This window comes from Vanrija pseudolonga, chromosome 1 (genome assembly GCF_020906515.1).
Source record: "Vanrija pseudolonga chromosome 1, complete sequence".
In the NCBI taxonomy this organism is placed as follows: Eukaryota; Fungi; Basidiomycota; class Tremellomycetes; order Trichosporonales; family Trichosporonaceae; genus Vanrija; species Vanrija pseudolonga.
In genome coordinates, this window is record NC_085849.1 from 1,957,693 (window position 1) to 1,974,655 (window position 16,963).

The window sequence follows — 16,963 nt, forward strand, 5'->3', positions numbered from 1 at the left end:
CCAGGGCCGGTGTGTTGCAGCTGACAGACGACGACGACGCAGATGGGTGAAAGCGGCAACGGCAGCCGCTTATCGCCGCCACTAATTGGGGGGTGGGATGGGAAGAGAGAATGGGCAAAGGCGGCCGGGAAGCAAGGGGAAGGGGGGAGGAGGACGAGGGGAGGGGAGGATTCTCGGTCGGCGGTCTCGTGTGGTGTTGGTTGCCCTTGTGCACTAGATGCTAGTTCGCAACTCTGAGTACCCGGGAACGGCCCGGTGTGCTCGGCATGACTGCAGCGGCGTGTGCGCGGCGTGAGGGTACGCGAGGGGGACGGGGGGGCACGGGGGACACGGGGTAGGGGGGAGGTATGACGAGAGTTGGGAGTCATGACCACGGAGCGCGGCGCGGGCGGCGCGGCGGCAGGACGCAGCCGAGGCTTGTGTGGCTTGGTTGTTGCAGGGGGGCCGAGGGGCCGGAGGCAGGCAAAAGCAAGGGGCGCGCATGTGTACACAACACGGCTGCAGGAGCAGCAGCAGCAGCAGCGAGGCAGGTAGCTTAGCTGGGCCATTGGGGGGAGGAAGGCGGTCAGCAGGCGCGGCCCGACTGGGTCTGACAGTGTCGGCACGCGCCGTGCGTGCATGCATGCATGCGTGCGTGTGTTCGTGCGTGCGACGCACAGACCTCTGCGCCTCTGGCAGCGAGCAGTGTCGCGGTCTCGCCGCCGCGTCGTTTGCGTTTGACATTTTTCCATCCGGCGCAAGGCAACGCGCTCGTGGCCCGAGCGAGCCGCGAGCGAGCGAGGGGAGGGTAAACCCCCCAGCAGCCAGTGCGCGCGTTGTCAGCCGTGCCGCCGACGCCTCCGCTGCCTCCACCGTCGTCTCGGCCGCCTCGTCTACTCGAGGCAAGCAGGCAGGCAGGTGCTTTACAACAGTTTAGCCAGCCAGTGTCTGTCGCTGCCTGCCGGCCAGGTCCCACACACTGTGAATCTCCTTTCAGGGCAACCAAGCCGCCCGGCCGTCTGGTGGCAAGGGGTAGAGAGAGCAGCAAACAGCTGCCCTCCCCTTCCGAACGCCCCCGCCGCCTGACAGACTCTGGCCCCTGTGGTACTTGCTGCCGGTCGGTCGGCGAGACCGAACCCGCCGTCGCCCGCCCCTTCCCCCCCCCTCTCCCTCTGCTCAGTTTTGAAAGCCGTGCCCGGACCTGAACAGGGCAAGGCGACAGGCTTTTGGGTGCCAACAACTAACCGAAAGCTTGCAATTAGGCTGAGGGTGAGCGATCCACCTCGATCCTCTTGGCCCCTCCCTCTTCCGTCAACGCATGACAATAGCAACAGCCAGCCAACCATAACACAGTCTGCTCCCCCACTTCCCCACCCACCTACTTGGTAGGTTTCCGAGATGCCAAACCTCCTTGTTCCACTCTGCCCCAACTCCAACCCCCCCGCCTGAGTGACCTCCCTCCCTTTGCCCCTGTTCCCTCTCCCGCCACTCGAGTCACCACACCTGACGCCGCCTGCTATGTGGTGCGTAACCTGTTAGGTGCCTGTGGAGAGGGTCTCGTGGTTCGAATTCTCACAGGTAGGCGAGATTCACGCACGCCGTGGTCGTTGGTGGCTTGACCCTACCAGTGCTCCGACAAGACTGACTAACTCGTCGGGGGTCTGCTGCCGGGCTGACCTGCCTCCTCACCCGCGGCCCATAACGTCAACGTCAACAACTTCGGGCCAACGGAGATTTACACAAAGTATCTAGGACGGAAGCAGCCATGTGCTCCTGGGTCTAGGTCAGGAGGCGGCCCTGCAGCCTCGGTTCGGTTACTCTTGCGATCCGCTTGATCGCATGCATATCACGACCCTCAAACCATCGTGTGCAAGGGATACATCGTCGGATTCTGTTTTATTTTTTGTGCTCCACTTGGTGCTTCCTTGGAGTGCGCGGGACGTCATAGTCGCCGAAACTTGGCACCGCGGGCGAAGATGCGTCCTCCGAGCTTATAAGACACCGCGCCGAGAATGGAGGACGGCATCTTGTGCCTTGCGACTTCCGTTCCCATTAACCAACCTATTAAGTGACGCTGCAGTGTCCAAAGTACGACATGCACGACATTCTTCCCTAGTATCACCGCAACATAGTCCCGCGTCGAAGGCCTTGTCCTTCACGACCCCGGACCCCTATTACTCAGATCCCCTCCCGCCCGTTGGGCAGAGGCACCCGCAGTTAGACTCAGAGTCCTGGCTTGCACATGACCACGAATACATTGATACTGTTGCTTCTACCGTTGTTAGGGTAACGACCATGGGTCGGCCGCACCGCAAAATAGTGGACGGACGGAGAACGGCTTTACCGTCAAAGGGCATCATCACACAATGAATGAATGTTGGGCGTTTCCGTCCATTTGCCGCCCATCACGTTGCTGTTTGTGGCTGGGGTCCCTATGCCGCCGCCGCAGCAGCTTCATCACGTTCCCACTCCTCGGGTGTCTTGAGGCGAAGGGAGAGGGCATGGAGGCCCGCATCAAACTCGTCCTTCAGGAGGCCATTGACCTTGCGGTGGCGGGCAATCTGGGTCTGCCCCTTGAAGGCCTCGGACACGATCGCGACGGCGAAGTCTGTTGTCGTCGTACATCCGTTGACGTGGGCAAGCGCATGGGTCACGCAAGTTTGGTTTACACCCGAAAGCACGAGGGGCGGTACGAGTCGGCAAGAATGGTTCAAGGCCAGAAGGTTACGAGGATGTTCAGGAACATCAGGAGGGGGGAGTCACAGGATCGACGGACGATCACGATGGCAGGTGGTCGGGAGTGCAACCAGCACGCACGAGGCAGGCATGCCAAGGAAGTCGAGGATCGGCGCCGGGTGCGGCCGACCGTAAGAGGAAGTGCGCAAGCGTGTCGAAAATCAAAATCATCCAAGCGAAGACGCGAAATAACGCAACGTTTGTCGGGCGGCCATCGCCGTTGTCGAGAGCGAGGTGTGAGAAGACATGACATAAACATGTGACCAAGACGTGTCGGAATAACGCCATGTCGGTCACCAGTAGTGCGGGGCCGAGGAATGCAAAGACAGCGAGAGTGCAGCGGGATAGCGGGGCAGGGCGGACCGCGTTCCCGAACAAGGTTGCGTATGTCACATTCGACGCCGTGATGTTTGATACCAGTCGGGCAAGCGCGGGAAAGAATCCGTCGGTCGAGACCCATCCGTCCATAGCGTTCGGTCGAGGAGACGCAGGTGAATTGGCGGGGGCAAAAGATGACAATACGACAGGCCCAGCACCGGAACGCAGGAACCGGTCCCACGCGCACATAAAAACAAAGACAATCGGGACACACGAGGGGGGTACGCGTTAGTCAGTAGTCAGATGAGTGGAGTGGAAAGGGTCGGTCGGGTAGGAAACAGAGGAGTAGCGTCAGCAGGCGCCCGAACAAGGTCTGGGCTTGTGAGACTCACGGGTCTCGCCATTGCCTCCACCCTGTGCGCGCATGGCGGCGTGGTGCGCGTGTTTTGACGAGTCGTTCGAGACGCGAATAAGCTGGGGTTGGAAGGCCTCGATGAGCTGGAGGGCGTCAGTCTAAACCCAAACTATTCATAGTCCAACTTGTACACGGGTCGGTAGAAGCAAAAACGAGTGTGCGACCTCATACCGGCGCATCCTTTGCCAACGCGATGCAGTTGCAGCAGTCCACGACGTGGGAGCTCCCACGACTTCAAGTCCCACGACTGCACATCCTCACCCGACGCACCTTTGACTGAATGGCCGTCTCCACAGGGCCAGGGATGCGGACCGCAGTGCGGCCACCAGCGGCCTCGGTCGACGCAGGCGCCGCTGGAGCGGACATGATTCTTGGTCTGGCGGCGAGCGGTTCCGCGCGGGGACGGAGGGTCGAGAGCCACAGGCGCTTGAGGAGGGACGGAGGGCGCGTGGAGAGCATCGCCAGCGCGGCGTAGGTGGCTCGGAGGAGTGGAGTGCAACGGCGGCGAGGCGAGCGGCGAGAAAGATGGTATCGCGGGCGACGGAGGTCGAATGCGTGTTATCTGATTGGTGTGGGGTTATCAAAACGGAGCCAAAATCCCACGTCATTTTTTCTGTGCCGATCTGTCTGTGGGTGGCAAAGGAACAACAACGGGTTCTTCGGTGACTTTCTCGAGCATTTCTATCATCTTTCTTGCTCCAACTTATCTCATCTCACCATGGCGCTGTTGTCAGACGAGGAAAAGGCCATCGACCCCTACACCCTCCTCGGGGTAGAGGTGACGGCCACTGACAAGGTCGTCCAGAAGGCGTACCGCAAGCTGTCGCTGAAATGCCATCCGGACAAGGTGGGTGGAGAGAATCTCGCGTAGTAACACCCGCTGACAATGTACAGAACCCGGGGCCCGACGCCGCGGCCATGTTCCACCAGATCACGCTCGCGCTCAACATGCTCCTCGACCCCGCGAAGCGCAAGTTCCTCGACACCAAGCTCGAGCAAAGCCGCGCCCAGGCGGCGCGGTACGCCGAGATGCAGGGCAAGCGCAAGGCTGGTGTGGATGTAAGTGGCTCCCTCCGCGTCCGTCTCGGACTTGTACTGACACCGCAGGACCTGCTCAGGCGCGAGGAAGAGGCGAACAAGCGGAGGCGGGACGCCGCGCTCGCACGGCAAGCAGCCGCCGACGAGGAAGCAGTGCGCGAGGCGGGGCGGAGGCTGGTCGAGGAGCGCCAGCGCGCCATGTACGCGGCCGCCGCTGCGCGCGCCGCGCCGCCAGAGCCGGCACCAGCACCAAGTAACGCAGGCAGCAGCAACACGCCTCCGCCAATATCCGAGATCGACCTCACGCTGCGGCTACAGCTGCCGCCCGACTCGTCTTTTGCGAGCGCGTCTGAGCTCGAGGGCACCATCAAGGCCAAGTACGGCCCCGTGTCGCACGTGCTGCTGCGGGACGACAAGAAGCCGGGCAAGAAGAGCAAGGGTGCGCGCGCCGTCGTCGAGTTCGCGCCGGGTAACTGGGGCGGGTGCTGGGCGTGCTATGTCGACAACACGGGCGGCCGCGCGCTCGAGCCGGGCGTGAAGGCCAAGTGGGCCGCCGGGGCCGAGCCGGCGTGGGTCGCGTGGGCGGCGTCGCACGGCACGCCGGTCGCGCCGAAGCCCGCACCTGCGCCCGTGTCAGCCGCACCGCCGTCGTTCAGCTCGGCACCATCGTTCGGCTCCGCACCGTCGTTCGGCTCGGCGCCAGACTTCTTGAGTGCCGGCGGACTCGATTCGGCTCTGGGACGGCACGAGGCTGAACGCAAGGCCCGCGAGGCGGCCAAGGAGGCCGAGCGCACCGCGTCCGACGCGTTCGCTAGTGCTACTCTCTTACGTATGCGCCAGCTCGAACGGCAGATGCTCGCGGAGAAGATTAGGCTGGAGGAGGAAGGAGAAGAGTAGTGGATGGGCGAGAGAGTCGGAAGCGCCGAGCATAGTCAAAACAGTTGTACTTGTAGTCTGTCAAAGCATGATTCAATGGGTATCTCTGCCGCGGAGTGTGTCGAAGCGAGCTCAGTGCCATGGCTCGGTGGTAGCCCTTATTGTAACTGACGGTTCACCTCGACTGTCACGACACCCGGTGACACACCCTCAACGCGTCCTCGCTCAACCTCGTCACCCGCGCCGCTCCCCATACACTATCTGGTTGCAAGCTTTTCATATGTTTTTATAGTTTTGCCTATTTTCCACCTCGAGTGCTCGGCACTCAGCGGCGTGGGTGGTGCGGCTGCTTACTCGCACTACGCAGTTCGCTGCGGTTGTCAGGACTGATCGCGCCGCTTCCTGCCTGCCATCCACTCACCTGTAAGCCGACTCGATGCACTTGTAGATGTCTCGATACTCGACCACCAGGCACGACTGGCTGTCGCGAGAGACGAGCATGATCTTCTCGCGCGACCTGGCACCGGCATCAAGCTGAGGGTGTGAGCTTATTGTGGCTCGTTACAGCTCACCTTGTTGAGGGTAGTGAGCACATGTGAGAGGTCAAGCACTGGCTTGCCGTCCGGTCCAACCTGGTGGAACACGTAGTCACGGAAGAGCTTGAGGACGTAGCGGTCGCCCGACTCCGACCACTGGGGGTCCATCTCGAACCTGACAAGTCAGCAGGCAGCCATAATACTGCGAGGTCAACTTACTCCGGGCGCTCGTTGATAAAGCCCAGCTTCGTGAGAAGACGGGCAATGCGTCCATTCTCCACCTCGGCGCCGAGGTCGTTCTCGAGCACGTCGTTGTAGGTCTGGATTGCGTCGAGCTCGTTGAGGATCCGGGGTCCCGCAAGACGAAGAACTTCGTCGATAGTCTTCAGAGCCGTGGGCTTGCCAAGAAGGTATCCAACCAGCTGCTTGAGGTCCAGCGAGTATGCTCTGCCGATGTAGTCGAGACCTGCGGCAAAGTGCTGACCAGGCTGCAGGAAGTCGCAGCAGAGGGACAGGAGCAGCTGGCCAAAGTTGAGAAGGTCATCCTGCTGGAACAGGTGGACAGACGTATTACTGTCAAACGCCAGGACATCGAGGATCCCTACTCCGTTGATACGGATGCGGTTCTTGCCCGTAATCAGGACCTTGGTTGCGTCGAGGGTGCGAACCGCGAGGCCAGCAGTGTGAACAGCCTTGAGCGCGTTGGCGATTTGGATCACATAGCTCCAGATGATGCGCTCTGGGATGGGCTGCACACTCTGGCGACGGCGATTGACAGCCTCGGCACTCAACCACTCGTCAGCAATGGTCGTAGAGTTCGGGTGGAAGTCGTAGACAATAACAAGCGCTAATGGGTTAGGACACCTCCTTGCGTGCGTTTTGAACCCACAGTTGTCATTGAACGCCTTGTTCGTGAACGCCTCCCGAAGCCCTACAATGTTGGCATGGCGGATCTGGCGCCATGCCTCGACGGCCGAGAACGCAGCCTCGTTGGAGAGTTTGAAACCTGTGCTGTCAGTTTGAAGCTCTTATTTGTCTGCTCAACTCACCCTCAATCCGGCGCAGGGCGTAGACGTTGCCGTCGACAGTGCTGTTCGCACGGTAGACAGGCGCGGGATGATGATAGACACGGCTGATTGACGGGTTCGGGTTGCCCAATGGAACGAGCGAGTGGTACACATGCACCTCGGAGGGAAGGCCAGCCGAGATGCCAGGGTTGGCGTAGGTCGCCTCCTGACGTGCGTGAATCATGCGGCGCAGGTCGTCGGGGATAAAGAACGAGTGCATCGGCTGGCGTGTCGCAACGTGGGGTAGGGGTGCAGTGTACAGGTGCTGGTCGAGCTGCTGTCCTGATCAGCAACAGGAGCAACTCGCGGCCGAAGCAACTCACAACACGCATCGGAGCCGGGCCACCCATGTACATGCCGTCGATAGCGTGGCCGGGCTCAAAGTTGAGGCCCTCGTCGTAACCCAAACCGGCCGGGTGCATCCCTTCAGCTGGAGTCTGAGGCACTGGCGGAGTAAACGATGGGGCGTTGGTCCACTCGGCAAGAGCAGGTCGAGCCGTTGCCCTAAGCAAGTCAGCTAAGGTCGCCGATGATGAGGAGTCACGCACTGAGGAGAGGTGTCCGTGATAGGAGTCTTGGGAACAAACACTGGGGCTGCGAGGTGCTCGGCACCGATAGCAGGGCGGGTCTCCTTGTTGTTTTCAGGTGTAGCGTACGTCGCAGCGGCGGGGCTGCGGAGCGTCAGCTTAAGTACCCAGGAGGAGTCTAGCAGCGACGCACTTAAGACTCGACTTGGGCGTCGCAGGGGCGGGCGAAGGTGCCGGTGCTGGAGCAGCTGTCACTGCAGGGGCAGCTGCAGCACCATCGGTGCCGGGCTAGAAACAATGGTCAGCATCTCATTGTACCCAATGAGATCAGGGCACGGCTCACCAGGGGGTGGTAGTATGCGCACTGTCGCGTCAGCACAGGCGTAGATACAGTCTGCGATTCAAGATATCGAGAACCAAGACTCACTCCCTGGTCCTGGAACCGGCAAGATCTGGGGCAAAGTCAGCAACTGGGACAAGGACACGTCGGAACCCGACTCACCCGTAGATCAGCACGTTTCGGCACAGTCTCTGGGTCGCATCTACCACGGCTCGGTCAGCGGTCGTTCCTCGCTCCAGCCAACGCGCGCACCTTTCTTGGCCTTCTCAGGCGTGTCGGCCCCCTTGAACGTCTCGGTGGGACGGACAATCTGGATGGCCGCAGAGCGGGCGGGCGCCGCCATGCTTGGTGTCGCGCCGGGGAGGTTGGGGCAGGTCCGAGTGGGGCGGCAACGTGGATACGGGATACGTGTAGGCTTGCGAGCGGGGCGAGCGCGACGGGGTGCCCGGGTCGGTGGGTAGTACAAGAGCGTTCCGGGCCCGTCTGGCTGTACGAGTGGGTATTAGATTGTGGCTAGGAAAGAGAGGGTGGATGAAGAGTTGTGGATCAAGTGTCGAGTGAATCGGATGCTGCGACACGCGATTTGAAGTGGTTGTGCAAGTCAGGGCGGTGCGGCGCGGCACGACTACGATTTGAGTCAGGCAGGCAACCCGAGGGTTGTAATGCACCACCACAACCCACTACGGATAACGTCACATCACATCGTCAAGGCTCTAGATTCCGTCCTCACAACCAATGCTTGACTCCGAGCATTGTGTGTTTGCAACGTTTTAACAAGCCTGCAACCTCGCATCGCGATCCCACAATGAGGCATATTTTCTGGCACGCGTCCATCGCACCTCGGCCGTGAGGCGTAAGGCGACACGCGTGTGGTATGGTGGCGTTATCTGCCCCGCACATCACGCCCCTAACCTTGCAGGGCACACTGGCGAGTCGCGAAGCACACAGCCACGAGGAGCCATGGCGGGTGATGCTCGGGTATAATGATGCAAGATATACACTACGTAGATGACAACTGATCCAGCTCCTGCTCACTGCTGAGCCTTGACTGCCTCGGCCTCGCTCTTGGCCTTGGCAGCGGCAGCCCAGTGAGCCTTGCCAAACGTAGCCGCGACGACGAGGGGGAAGACAAGAGTCGCGTCGGCGTACACCTGCATTGTTAGCCCCCAAAGGGATTCCACAGCTCGGCACACTCACCTTGACGCTCTGGGCGTTTGCCCGGATCTTTCCCCATGACACGGCCTCGTCGGGGCGAGCACCAGAGTCGGAGCCGTCGTACTGGCTTTGTCAGACCTGGCCACAGACTAAGCTGTTCAGCTACTCACCTCCTGTCCAGTGTTGATGTAGACGGCGTAGTCGGCACCGTTCCTCTGCACGCTCTGTCAGTTTTGCAACAATGACGGGCAGCAATCCACTTACAAAGAGCATGGCGTTGGCAATCTGGTGCTTGCACACACCTCCACCGAGAACAATCATACCGGCCTGCTTGGACTTGACGCTCATGTCGTTGAGGCGGCGAATGTCGCCAACAATGTCGACGTTGAGCGGAGCAGGGTCCGCCTTGTACGTGTGGAAGTACATCATGTCGCCGAGCGAGCCGTCGGTGAGTGCCGGGCAGAACACGGGGATGTCATTCTGGACGAGTCAGCACAGCTCCTTGCCCTGCGCACGCACCTTCCAGCACCAGTAGTAGACGCTCTCCTCGTTGTTGATCTCCTTGCCGAGGCGGTTGATGACCTTGCTGGGAGTCCAGTGCTCCTTTTCAGGGCCCTCCTGCTCCTTGACCATCTGGTCCAGAATAGGCATGATCCAGTCCTCGAAAGCGCAGTAGTTTGAGTTGGGGACGAGGAGGTTACCAATGCGGTTCAGGCTGAATGTCAGCGCGACTGCTCTTCACAAACACTTACCCCTTCTTACGCAGGCCAGCTCCGTCAAGGTGGAAGTCACCCAGAATGGTGGATCCGAGGCACTTGACAAAGTCCTCCTCGACACCGCCGGCCGTAGTGACAAGCGCGTCAATGAGCTTGTTCTTGGCGAGGAAGAGGATGATCTCGCGGAGACCAGACGAGATGAGGTTCGAGGTGTAGCCAAGGAAGAGGCGCAGGGGCTCCTCGGGGTTGGACCGCTCTTGCCTCTGCTCCAGTTAGCTTGGTCACCCGTAGTCACCCGCGCCCTACGCACCATCTTCTCAATGACCTCGATCGCCTTGGCGAGGCCGGTCGCCTGGAAGCCGATGGTCTGGTAGCCCTTGAGGAGAGTCTCGAGGTCGATGGGGTTTGAGAAGTCGGGGCCCTTGACGTGGACCGCATCCTTGGGGATCTCCTCGGACGGCGTCAGGACACTGGCGTGGGCCTCGTTATTGGACATGTTGGAGTTGAGGTTGTTGTGGAGGTTGGAAGGCAAGTCATCTCGGAAATCTTGGACTTGGCCGTCTCCATCACCGACTTTTTCTATTACGTAATTCGGGCACGGATCTTCCGTGACCTCACAGTTGTGTGACCTCTTCATGGTCACTCTCGTCAACAACACGACTTTGGTGTTGCAAGTTACTCTTTCTCATCAGACATCATGGAGCGACCTACTCCCAGCAGCTCTCGCATCCCGACAACGCTGAGATCGGGAGTTGCCAGAACACCAAGCACATTACGAACACCAACCGCCTCCTCACTAGGAAAGCGAGCTGCAACGGAAGCTGGCTTAGCTGATGGTACGAGGGCGCCCTGTTCCCAAGCTGACACCTCCAGACCCCTTGGTCGCACGCAAGGCTCTGAGCGCTTCCAAGGCTCGTGAAACTACCCTTGAGAGGCGCATCCTGGAGCTGCAGAGGAGCCTCCAGCAGCGCACCGAGGAGCTGGAGGAGACTCGCAGCCTCAACGAGCGTCTCAAGACTGAGCGGCATATCCTGCTGGAGGGCGAGACAAAGGAGAAGAACGAGGGCGAGAAGCGCGAGAAGGCATGGGAAACAGAGAGGGTGGGTACGCGGAACGAGGCGATCTAACCCACTCAGAAACAGGCCATCGCAAAGATCGGCGAGCTGCGGCGAGCGAGGAACACCCTCGGCGCCGAGCTCGAGGAGGTCAATCACCAGCACCAGTCCCTCACCGCACGGTATCACAACCTCAGCAACTCGTCAAAGTCGGAGATTTCATTACTCGAGAACCGCGTCAAGGATATTGAGCGCGAGCGTGACGAGCTCAGGCAATGGCAGCGACGCGCCGAGGCCCTCTCGATCCAGCTGGAGGAGGAGAAGCGCAAGGCTCAAGATGGGGCTCGCCGGCGGGAGGATGCCGCAGCTGATCGTAAGGGCGACGAGGTGGTTCGAGGCGAGTTGCGACGTGAGTAGCCATGGTGGTGTTGCATGGTGAAGGTTGCTGACTTGCGCCAGGCCAATCCCAGAACCTGGTCTCTCTCCAACACGCCAACGACTCTCTGCAAGCTGAGCTAGTGGACCTCCGCCGCTGGAAGAAGGATGCGGATGCCCACGACCGCGTCGCAAAGGATACCGAGCGGACGTTGAAGGACGAGGTTCGCTCCTTGCACGAGCAGCTTGAACGCGCGCGCAGAGAAGTCGAGTGAGTTGTTTCGACGATATCGCAACTGACCACTCCCCCAGCTCTCTCACTCAGACCTTCCCATCCGACCAGGCAGCATCAGAGGATGCCTCGACACTCCAGCATCGTCTTTCAGCCCTGTCCACTCTCCACGCTGAGACCGAGGCAAAACTCACCGCCAAGAGCAAGGAAACGGATGAACTCCACGCCCGTCTTGCGACCGTTGCCCGAGACAGCCAGAGCGCCAATCTGGCTCTTGCCAAGCGCGCCGAAGAAGCAGAGCGTGAGCTCCGATGGGCCAAGGAGGGTCGACGACGTGCCGAGGTTCAGGAGAGCCTTGCCAGGAATGAACTGCAGAGCTACGTCGAGCTCGGCACCAACCCCTCGTCGGCATCCGGCTCCGGTGATAGTGCTGCTCGAGTCACACAGCTGGAGTCGCTCCTCGAGTCGTACAAGTCTCAGCTCGAGGGACTCGCGCGTGACACGAGGGATGTGGAGGACCGCGTCTCTCGCGGCGCCGGCCTCGTCAAGCTTTCCGAGCTGGAGGAGGCGCGCGAAGCCATTTCGAGGCACGAGGCGGCCGCGACCGAGCTCCAGCAAACCATCGATCAGCTCATCGAGGCCAACACGAAGCTCGACGCCGAGGTGACAAACCTCATGCAGCGTGTCGCCTCGGGCGAGTACAACCCTGCCCGGGAGCGCCTCCTCGAGCTGCGCAACAACCCTGCCGCCAAGATCCATGCCGTTCGTACCGAGCAGCTCGAGGCTCTCAAGGCGGAGAACACTGCTCTTCTCGGACGTCTCGCTGCCGTCGACAACGAACCTGCTGGACAAGATGCCGAGTCTCGGGGCCTTGTTCCTCGCGAGAGCTTTGACAGGCTGGTCAAGGAGAAGACAGACCAGGAAGCAGCTCATGAGAAGCGCCTGCTTCGTCTCAAGGAGGTAAGGGTGATAGACATTCCGGTGCTAACACCGTTCAGATCTTCGGCCTCAAGTCGCGCGAGTTCTTGGAAGCCGTCTACTCCCTTCTCGGATGGCGCATCCGCTTTGACGAGTCTGGTGCCGACATTCGCCTGACGAGCATGTATGCTCCCAAGGGCAAGATGGGCCTCACACTCAAGTTCACCTCGCACGAGGGCCATTTTGGCACCATGCAGATGACGGGCGGCATGGCGCGCGGTCTCGAGGAGGCACGCGACTTTTGGGTCACGGAGCGACAGAGCATTCCTGGCTTCTTGGCACAGGTGACGACTGAGATGTTTGAGAAGACGACGGTGAGTGCGATACGACAGGCGGGTGCTGACTTCGTTAGATTGGACGGGCAGCTGGCTACGTGGGCCTGGAGTAGAACTCGCAGTGTAGACTATATAACCATGCATCATGGGTGGCGTGTTACTCTACTCTTCTGCGCCTCTGAACGATTGGATCATACGTGGCAATGGATGATCACATCTCTCCGCACTCCGTTATCCGCACAGTCATCTTGGGTCTGAATCGTCAGCTTGATTACAGAGGATCCTCGACCAGCTGACGACGCACCTGTTGTTCGCTCCCGTTGGCACGTTCTCCACCTTGCGGATCGTCAAGAGACCCTCAATGACGCGTCCAAACACGGTGTGCTTGCCGTCGAGGAACTCGGCGGGGGCCGTCGTGACGAAGAACTGGCATCCGTTGGTGTTGGGGCCAGAGTTGGCCTGCATGGGTTAGCTCCGTGGTACGACCCACACACCCACCATGGAGAGCAGTCCAGGGCCAGTGTGCTTGATCTGGAAGTTCTCGTCGTCAAACTGTGCGCCGTAGATGGAGAAGGTGCCTGTTCCGTCGTGACGAATGAAGTCTCCGCCTTGGATCATGAACTGGGGGATCCTGGTCGATCAGCACTGGGTCGGCGGGCGGAGACGATCCAAGCTCGTACTCCTAGATGACGACTTACACGCTGGAATGTCAGCTGGTTCTCGCGGATTACCACCAGCTTACCGGTGGAAAGTCGCCTTCTTGTATCCTTGAGGAACGCTATTGACGCTGCATCGTTAGCTCAGCCACCGTGAGCGGGCAACGCACCGATGCTCGCCGGTGCACAGCTGGCGGAAGTTCTCTGCCGTCCTGCTCGGGTTAGAATATAAGACGCCGCGCGACAGCCTACTTTGGCGTGATGTCGCTGAAGAGCTCTGTGTGGAAGTCAGCTCGGTCAACCGATCAAACGCAAAGCTCACTCACCCATCTTGACTCGCCCGGCTGCCGTGTCACCGATTGCAATGTCAAAGAAGACCACGGGGCGCGTGTGTCCTGCTGGGGGCTCGGGAATGGACATTGCTGGTCGAGTGGTTGGAGGAGAGGGGTGGGGAGAACAAGTGGAGGAAGAAAGCGCGATCGAGAAGAGTGGAGGTGGGAGACTTGTGGTGGCGGCGGAGTGGTCTGGGTGAAATTTGATTCCGTCCCAACTCGTGTGGCGAGTGACGAGAGACGTCGAGAAGGGCACTGCGACGTGTTGTCAGTCAAGCTGCGCGCTGCACCCCGCCGCCGCCGCGCGCCTTGCTCGAGACGGTGGTGCTTGAAAGGTCGCTTGGGTGGGACCTCGGGTGCTGTCGCCTTCCCCCAGAGTGGGAACCGCCCCAGCCGACCCAAAGGGCCAACTCGCTCGACGAGGGACCAGCAAGTCGCCAGGGCACCCCCAGCGCGGCGGCCCGCATGCATGGCGCCCATGTCTCCTGCACTTTTCTCCTTCTCGCAGAGTCTGGAGGCGTGAGGTCTGAGGATGGCCTTGCGGGTTGAGGAAACGGAGCGCCTGGCGCTGTTGAAGCAACGGCGGCGGCGAGACCCTGAGATCAGCTGCTCGTCGCGTTTGACGCCAAACGACAACGAATCGACGCACCGTTTTCTGCGCCCTCTCGTCTGGCCCCGGATCGTTAGCCATTTCTGGGCCCCTCCCCCTTGCTTTCTGGTCGCATTGCGACACAAATGCACAGCCACTGCCCCTCGTCCCCTCGCACTGCGGTTGGACGCCTCCGCCCGCTGCTCCAGTGCGGCCTGCTTGGTATGTTTGTGTGTGTCGAGTCCACTGGTGCGGGGCCTGCGGATGCGCAGACGAGGAATGGTCGATTCAGGGACCGGGTGGGCTGTCTGCCCGGATCTGCACTATTTTTGGGCCAACCGCCGCCGACATGACCAGTGACGCGCGACTGACATTACTTTTGTAATCTCGTCTTGTTTGGTTTCTGCAGGGCCTCGACTCGACCATTAACCAGGCAGTCGTCGGATTACAACCACCCAGCAGCCAAACTGGCCCTCTTTTTTTAACAAAGACGTCTACATGCACCCTGTCTGGCCCACCACGATGCACTGGACGCTGCGGCACCGCTGCACGACATCGCACCCTGAGTCGCTCTCTCGTCGTCGTCCTCGCCGCCGCCGCGACAACCCGCCGCGCCGCTGCCAGACTGCCGCCGCACGCCGCCCTGCCCACCCAGAAAAACTTGTACAACCATCATACTCCTCTGTAGACCGCCTATGGGGTGCCAGGAGCATGCTGCAGTGATGCACGGGATGTGCAGAGCAGGAAAAGCGTGGAAAATGGGCCGCGGCGCGCCAGAGTTGCCGCCCAGTTGCTGCCCAGGACCCCTTGCACCCCCTGCCCCTTGACGCCCAATTGTTGGCGGAAAGACGCTAGTCAACCGCCACCGCAGACACACTGGCAGGCAGCCCAGAGTCGACGGTGTCAGCCCAGGACTGGACGCTGGACCGCTGCAGCAGCCAAACCCAACCAACCACCCCCCCTCGCCCCCCCCCCCCCCTGCGGCCCACCAGTTAAAAGCACCACCACACCCCAACTGTCTTTTCTTCTTAGCCTCATCACCCACCACCCCTCTCCCCACGTAGTTGGATCTCTTGCCCAGCGAGAAAAGACTACGAGCTCCCCCTCACCCACCACCACCTACCCATAGCACTCACAGCCAACCCCCACCGCGTGCTCGCCACCACTAGCCGACCTCGTAGCCCTCCCCCTACCAGCTCGCCACCGTTACCACCACCACCACAAACACCACCTCCTCCTCCTCCTCCTTCTCGACCTCATCCTCCTCCACGTCACCCTCCTCCTCCTCTTCACCCTCCTCTTCTCCTCATCCCCTCCTATTCTCCTCATCCTCTCCTCCACGGCGTCGACCATGGCCGCCTCCAAGCTGCTCGCCTTCGTCCGCAGTCTCGGGCGCCGCAGGGAGCGCTACGACCCCGATGCCGTCTACTTTGCCACCCCGGTGGAAGACATGATTGGCGCCTGTGATGGCTCATCCGAGGTGGGGCCTCGAGTCCCAGCGCCCTCTCGCCGCAGCCCCCGCCTCGTCTTTGCCGGTCCTCCCCGCCGAATGGATCGTGTGCCCAGTGGCGACTTTGTCGAGCAGCTCATCGACACTGAGTCGGACCTCTTCAACTGGGACACGAGCTCCGCCGAGACCTCCAGCAGCGAGGAGGAGGCGCCTGTCGTGGCCCGTGGCGCCGCCCATGCGCCGGACTACCTCGACTTCTTGGCCGCCCACGGCCTCACTGCCGAGGTGCTTGGGATCCCCATGCCACCCGCGGAAGATGTCCGCCCCGGAACCCCCGAGACACTCGCCTCCATCTTGGGTGTCCACAACCAGGACGACGAGACGCACGGCGTGTCCGTTGATCGCAGCGAGAACGCGCAGTCGGAACCGCGTTCTTCCACCACCAGCTCCGCGGACCAGTCTGTCCTCGAGCAGGCACCACTTGAACCTGAGGACCGTGTCTCCGCCGCTCCCGCTCACCAGAGCGCCACTGCCGACTCGGAGGGAGACCCAAGCGACCTCCTCAGCTTCTCAAGCCCAGGAGAGATCATCCGCGTCCTCGACCCTCGCGCCGGGCCGGTCGACTTCTTTGCCGAGCTCAAGGACTCCAGCTCCATGGCGCCTGTCGACCCGCCCCTCTCCCCGGTCGAGACGCTCACTGTCGCCGAGGTCGTCGAGGCTTCTGAGCCCCTTCCTCCCTCGACTGACTCAGGTGTCAAGAACTCTGGTCGCCGCGTCGTCTTCGAGGACCAGCTCGGCCGTGTGCGTCAGTTCATGCGCAAGACTGCTCGCCGGTTCTCCCAGCAAGAGGGTGGCGAGCCTGCTCCGAGGGAGTACACCACGACAGCCATCCCCATCCCGCGCCGTCTCACCGCCCGAGAGAGGCGATCCAGAGGCCACGATGTGGTCTGGGATGCACCCAAGGACCCCCTCGTCACTGTAACCTCAATCCTCCGCCACTCCCCACCGCCACCGCCCCTTGCCCTGGCCACCCTCCCTCCTTCTGCGCGTGTGTCCAGCCCACTGGCCACCATCCTCCTCGCCGATGAGGAGCGCACCCGTTCCTGACCGTCTTCTGCTGAAAATCACAAAATCCTCCCAAAAAAAAGGTTCGTGCCAGCCTCTTGGATGTGGAGCTGACCATACAGTTATAACTTCAAAACGACACAAAAACAGACAATCATACCGGGCTCGACCCGACGGACGTTTCTTCATAATGAAGAGCGGCCTGCGTGCCGACTCCATCACCTTCACCGGCTACAATGCCCTTTCGTTACTT

At 60.9% G+C, this 16,963-nt stretch overlaps 7 protein-coding genes across 8 annotated transcripts; 3 read left to right on the forward strand and 4 right to left on the reverse strand.

The window, feature by feature from the left end:
- Window positions 1-2,411: 2,411 nt before the first annotated feature.
- uvi31 (UV-induced protein uvi31) lies at window positions 2,412-3,907 on the reverse strand (the record flags this gene model as incomplete). Its single annotated transcript, XM_062767204.1, has 3 exons — window positions 2,412-2,587; window positions 3,426-3,531; window positions 3,719-3,907. 3 exons carry the CDS (start codon window positions 3,905-3,907, stop codon window positions 2,412-2,414), a joined length of 471 nt encoding a protein of 156 aa, XP_062623188.1.
- A 259-nt stretch (window positions 3,908-4,166) lies between these two features.
- On the forward strand, window positions 4,167-5,383 carry DNAJC17 (DnaJ subfamily C member 17; the record flags this gene model as incomplete). The annotated part of the gene is made up of 3 exons (XM_062767205.1): window positions 4,167-4,295; window positions 4,343-4,507; window positions 4,556-5,383. 3 exons carry the CDS (start codon window positions 4,167-4,169, stop codon window positions 5,381-5,383), a joined length of 1,122 nt encoding a protein of 373 aa, XP_062623189.1.
- A 241-nt stretch (window positions 5,384-5,624) lies between these two features.
- PAN3_1 (PAN2-PAN3 deadenylation complex subunit PAN3) lies at window positions 5,625-8,374 on the reverse strand. 2 transcript variants are annotated; one of them, XM_062767206.1, is made up of 13 exons: window positions 8,085-8,374; window positions 7,995-8,034; window positions 7,920-7,944; window positions 7,836-7,856; window positions 7,686-7,780; window positions 7,514-7,636; window positions 7,289-7,469; window positions 6,948-7,242; window positions 6,788-6,904; window positions 6,118-6,745; window positions 5,935-6,073; window positions 5,784-5,896; window positions 5,625-5,733 (listed from the first exon to the last, which is right to left on the reverse strand). In XM_062767206.1, the coding sequence occupies exons 1-13, from the start codon at window positions 8,173-8,175 to the stop codon at window positions 5,688-5,690; spliced, it is 1,914 nt and encodes a 637-aa protein (XP_062623190.1). In that variant the 5' UTR covers window positions 8,176-8,374; the 3' UTR covers window positions 5,625-5,687. The 2 variants fall into 2 exon arrangements, with proteins under 2 accessions (XP_062623190.1, XP_062623191.1); XM_062767207.1 differs by having other exon boundaries at window positions 6,118-6,904.
- A 415-nt stretch (window positions 8,375-8,789) lies between these two features.
- On the reverse strand, window positions 8,790-10,216 carry DYS1 (Deoxyhypusine synthase). Its single transcript, XM_062767208.1, has 7 exons — window positions 10,014-10,216; window positions 9,740-9,966; window positions 9,507-9,702; window positions 9,252-9,467; window positions 9,158-9,211; window positions 9,030-9,110; window positions 8,790-8,983 (listed from the first exon to the last, which is right to left on the reverse strand). The coding sequence occupies exons 1-7, from the start codon at window positions 10,197-10,199 to the stop codon at window positions 8,864-8,866; spliced, it is 1,080 nt and encodes a 359-aa protein (XP_062623192.1). The 5' UTR covers window positions 10,200-10,216; the 3' UTR covers window positions 8,790-8,863.
- Window positions 10,217-10,400: 184 nt separating this feature from the next.
- On the forward strand, window positions 10,401-12,770 carry mad1 (Spindle assembly checkpoint component mad1; the record flags this gene model as incomplete). The annotated part of the gene is made up of 7 exons (XM_062767209.1): window positions 10,401-10,539; window positions 10,577-10,803; window positions 10,840-11,167; window positions 11,218-11,404; window positions 11,446-12,325; window positions 12,364-12,657; window positions 12,696-12,770. The coding sequence occupies 7 exons, from the start codon at window positions 10,401-10,403 to the stop codon at window positions 12,729-12,731; spliced, it is 2,091 nt and encodes a 696-aa protein (XP_062623193.1). The 3' UTR covers window positions 12,732-12,770.
- CYP3_0 (Peptidyl-prolyl cis-trans isomerase H) lies at window positions 12,759-13,735 on the reverse strand. Its single transcript, XM_062767210.1, has 8 exons — window positions 13,601-13,735; window positions 13,527-13,551; window positions 13,445-13,486; window positions 13,361-13,405; window positions 13,317-13,319; window positions 13,117-13,249; window positions 12,923-13,077; window positions 12,759-12,872 (listed from the first exon to the last, which is right to left on the reverse strand). Exons 1-8 carry the CDS (start codon window positions 13,692-13,694, stop codon window positions 12,830-12,832), a joined length of 540 nt encoding a protein of 179 aa, XP_062623194.1. The 5' UTR covers window positions 13,695-13,735; the 3' UTR covers window positions 12,759-12,829.
- Window positions 13,736-15,546: 1,811 nt separating this feature from the next.
- On the forward strand, window positions 15,547-16,752 carry LOC62_01G000749 (uncharacterized protein; the record flags this gene model as incomplete). Its single annotated transcript, XM_062767211.1, has 1 exon — window positions 15,547-16,752. One exon carries the CDS (start codon window positions 15,547-15,549, stop codon window positions 16,750-16,752), a length of 1,206 nt encoding a protein of 401 aa, XP_062623195.1.
- Between the last annotated feature and the right edge of the window lie 211 nt (window positions 16,753-16,963).

What these genes read in the sequence shown, in the direction of transcription:
- PAN3_1 (XM_062767207.1), bottom strand. Translation starts at nt 8,175, where the DNA reads ATGGCGGCGCCCGCCCGCTCTGCGGCCATCCAGATTGTCCGTCCCACC. An exon ending in GCCTGAGAAGGCCAAGAAAG is followed by an intron (nt 8,035 to 8,084) that starts GTGCGCGCGTTG and finishes GAGCCGTGGTAG; the next exon opens with ATGCGACCCAGAGACTGTGC. An exon ending in TGCTCACTACCCTCAACAAG is followed by an intron (nt 5,897 to 5,934) that starts GTGAGCTGTAAC and finishes TCACACCCTCAG; the next exon opens with CTTGATGCCGGTGCCAGGTC.
- DYS1 (XM_062767208.1), bottom strand. Translation starts at nt 10,199, where the DNA reads ATGTCCAATAACGAGGCCCACGCCAGTGTCCTGACGCCGTCCGAGGAG. An exon ending in TTGCCAACGCCATGCTCTTT is followed by an intron (nt 9,212 to 9,251) that starts GTAAGTGGATTG and finishes CAAAACTGACAG; the next exon opens with AGCGTGCAGAGGAACGGTGC. An exon ending in ACATCAACACTGGACAGGAG is followed by an intron (nt 9,111 to 9,157) that starts GTGAGTAGCTGA and finishes TGACAAAGCCAG; the next exon opens with TACGACGGCTCCGACTCTGG.
- CYP3_0 (XM_062767210.1), bottom strand. Translation starts at nt 13,694, where the DNA reads ATGTCCATTCCCGAGCCCCCAGCAGGACACACGCGCCCCGTGGTCTTC. An exon ending in AGCCGGGCGAGTCAAGATGG is followed by an intron (nt 13,552 to 13,600) that starts GTGAGTGAGCTT and finishes ACTTCCACACAG; the next exon opens with AGCTCTTCAGCGACATCACG. An exon ending in GCCCTGGACTGCTCTCCATG is followed by an intron (nt 13,078 to 13,116) that starts GTGGGTGTGTGG and finishes TAACCCATGCAG; the next exon opens with GCCAACTCTGGCCCCAACAC.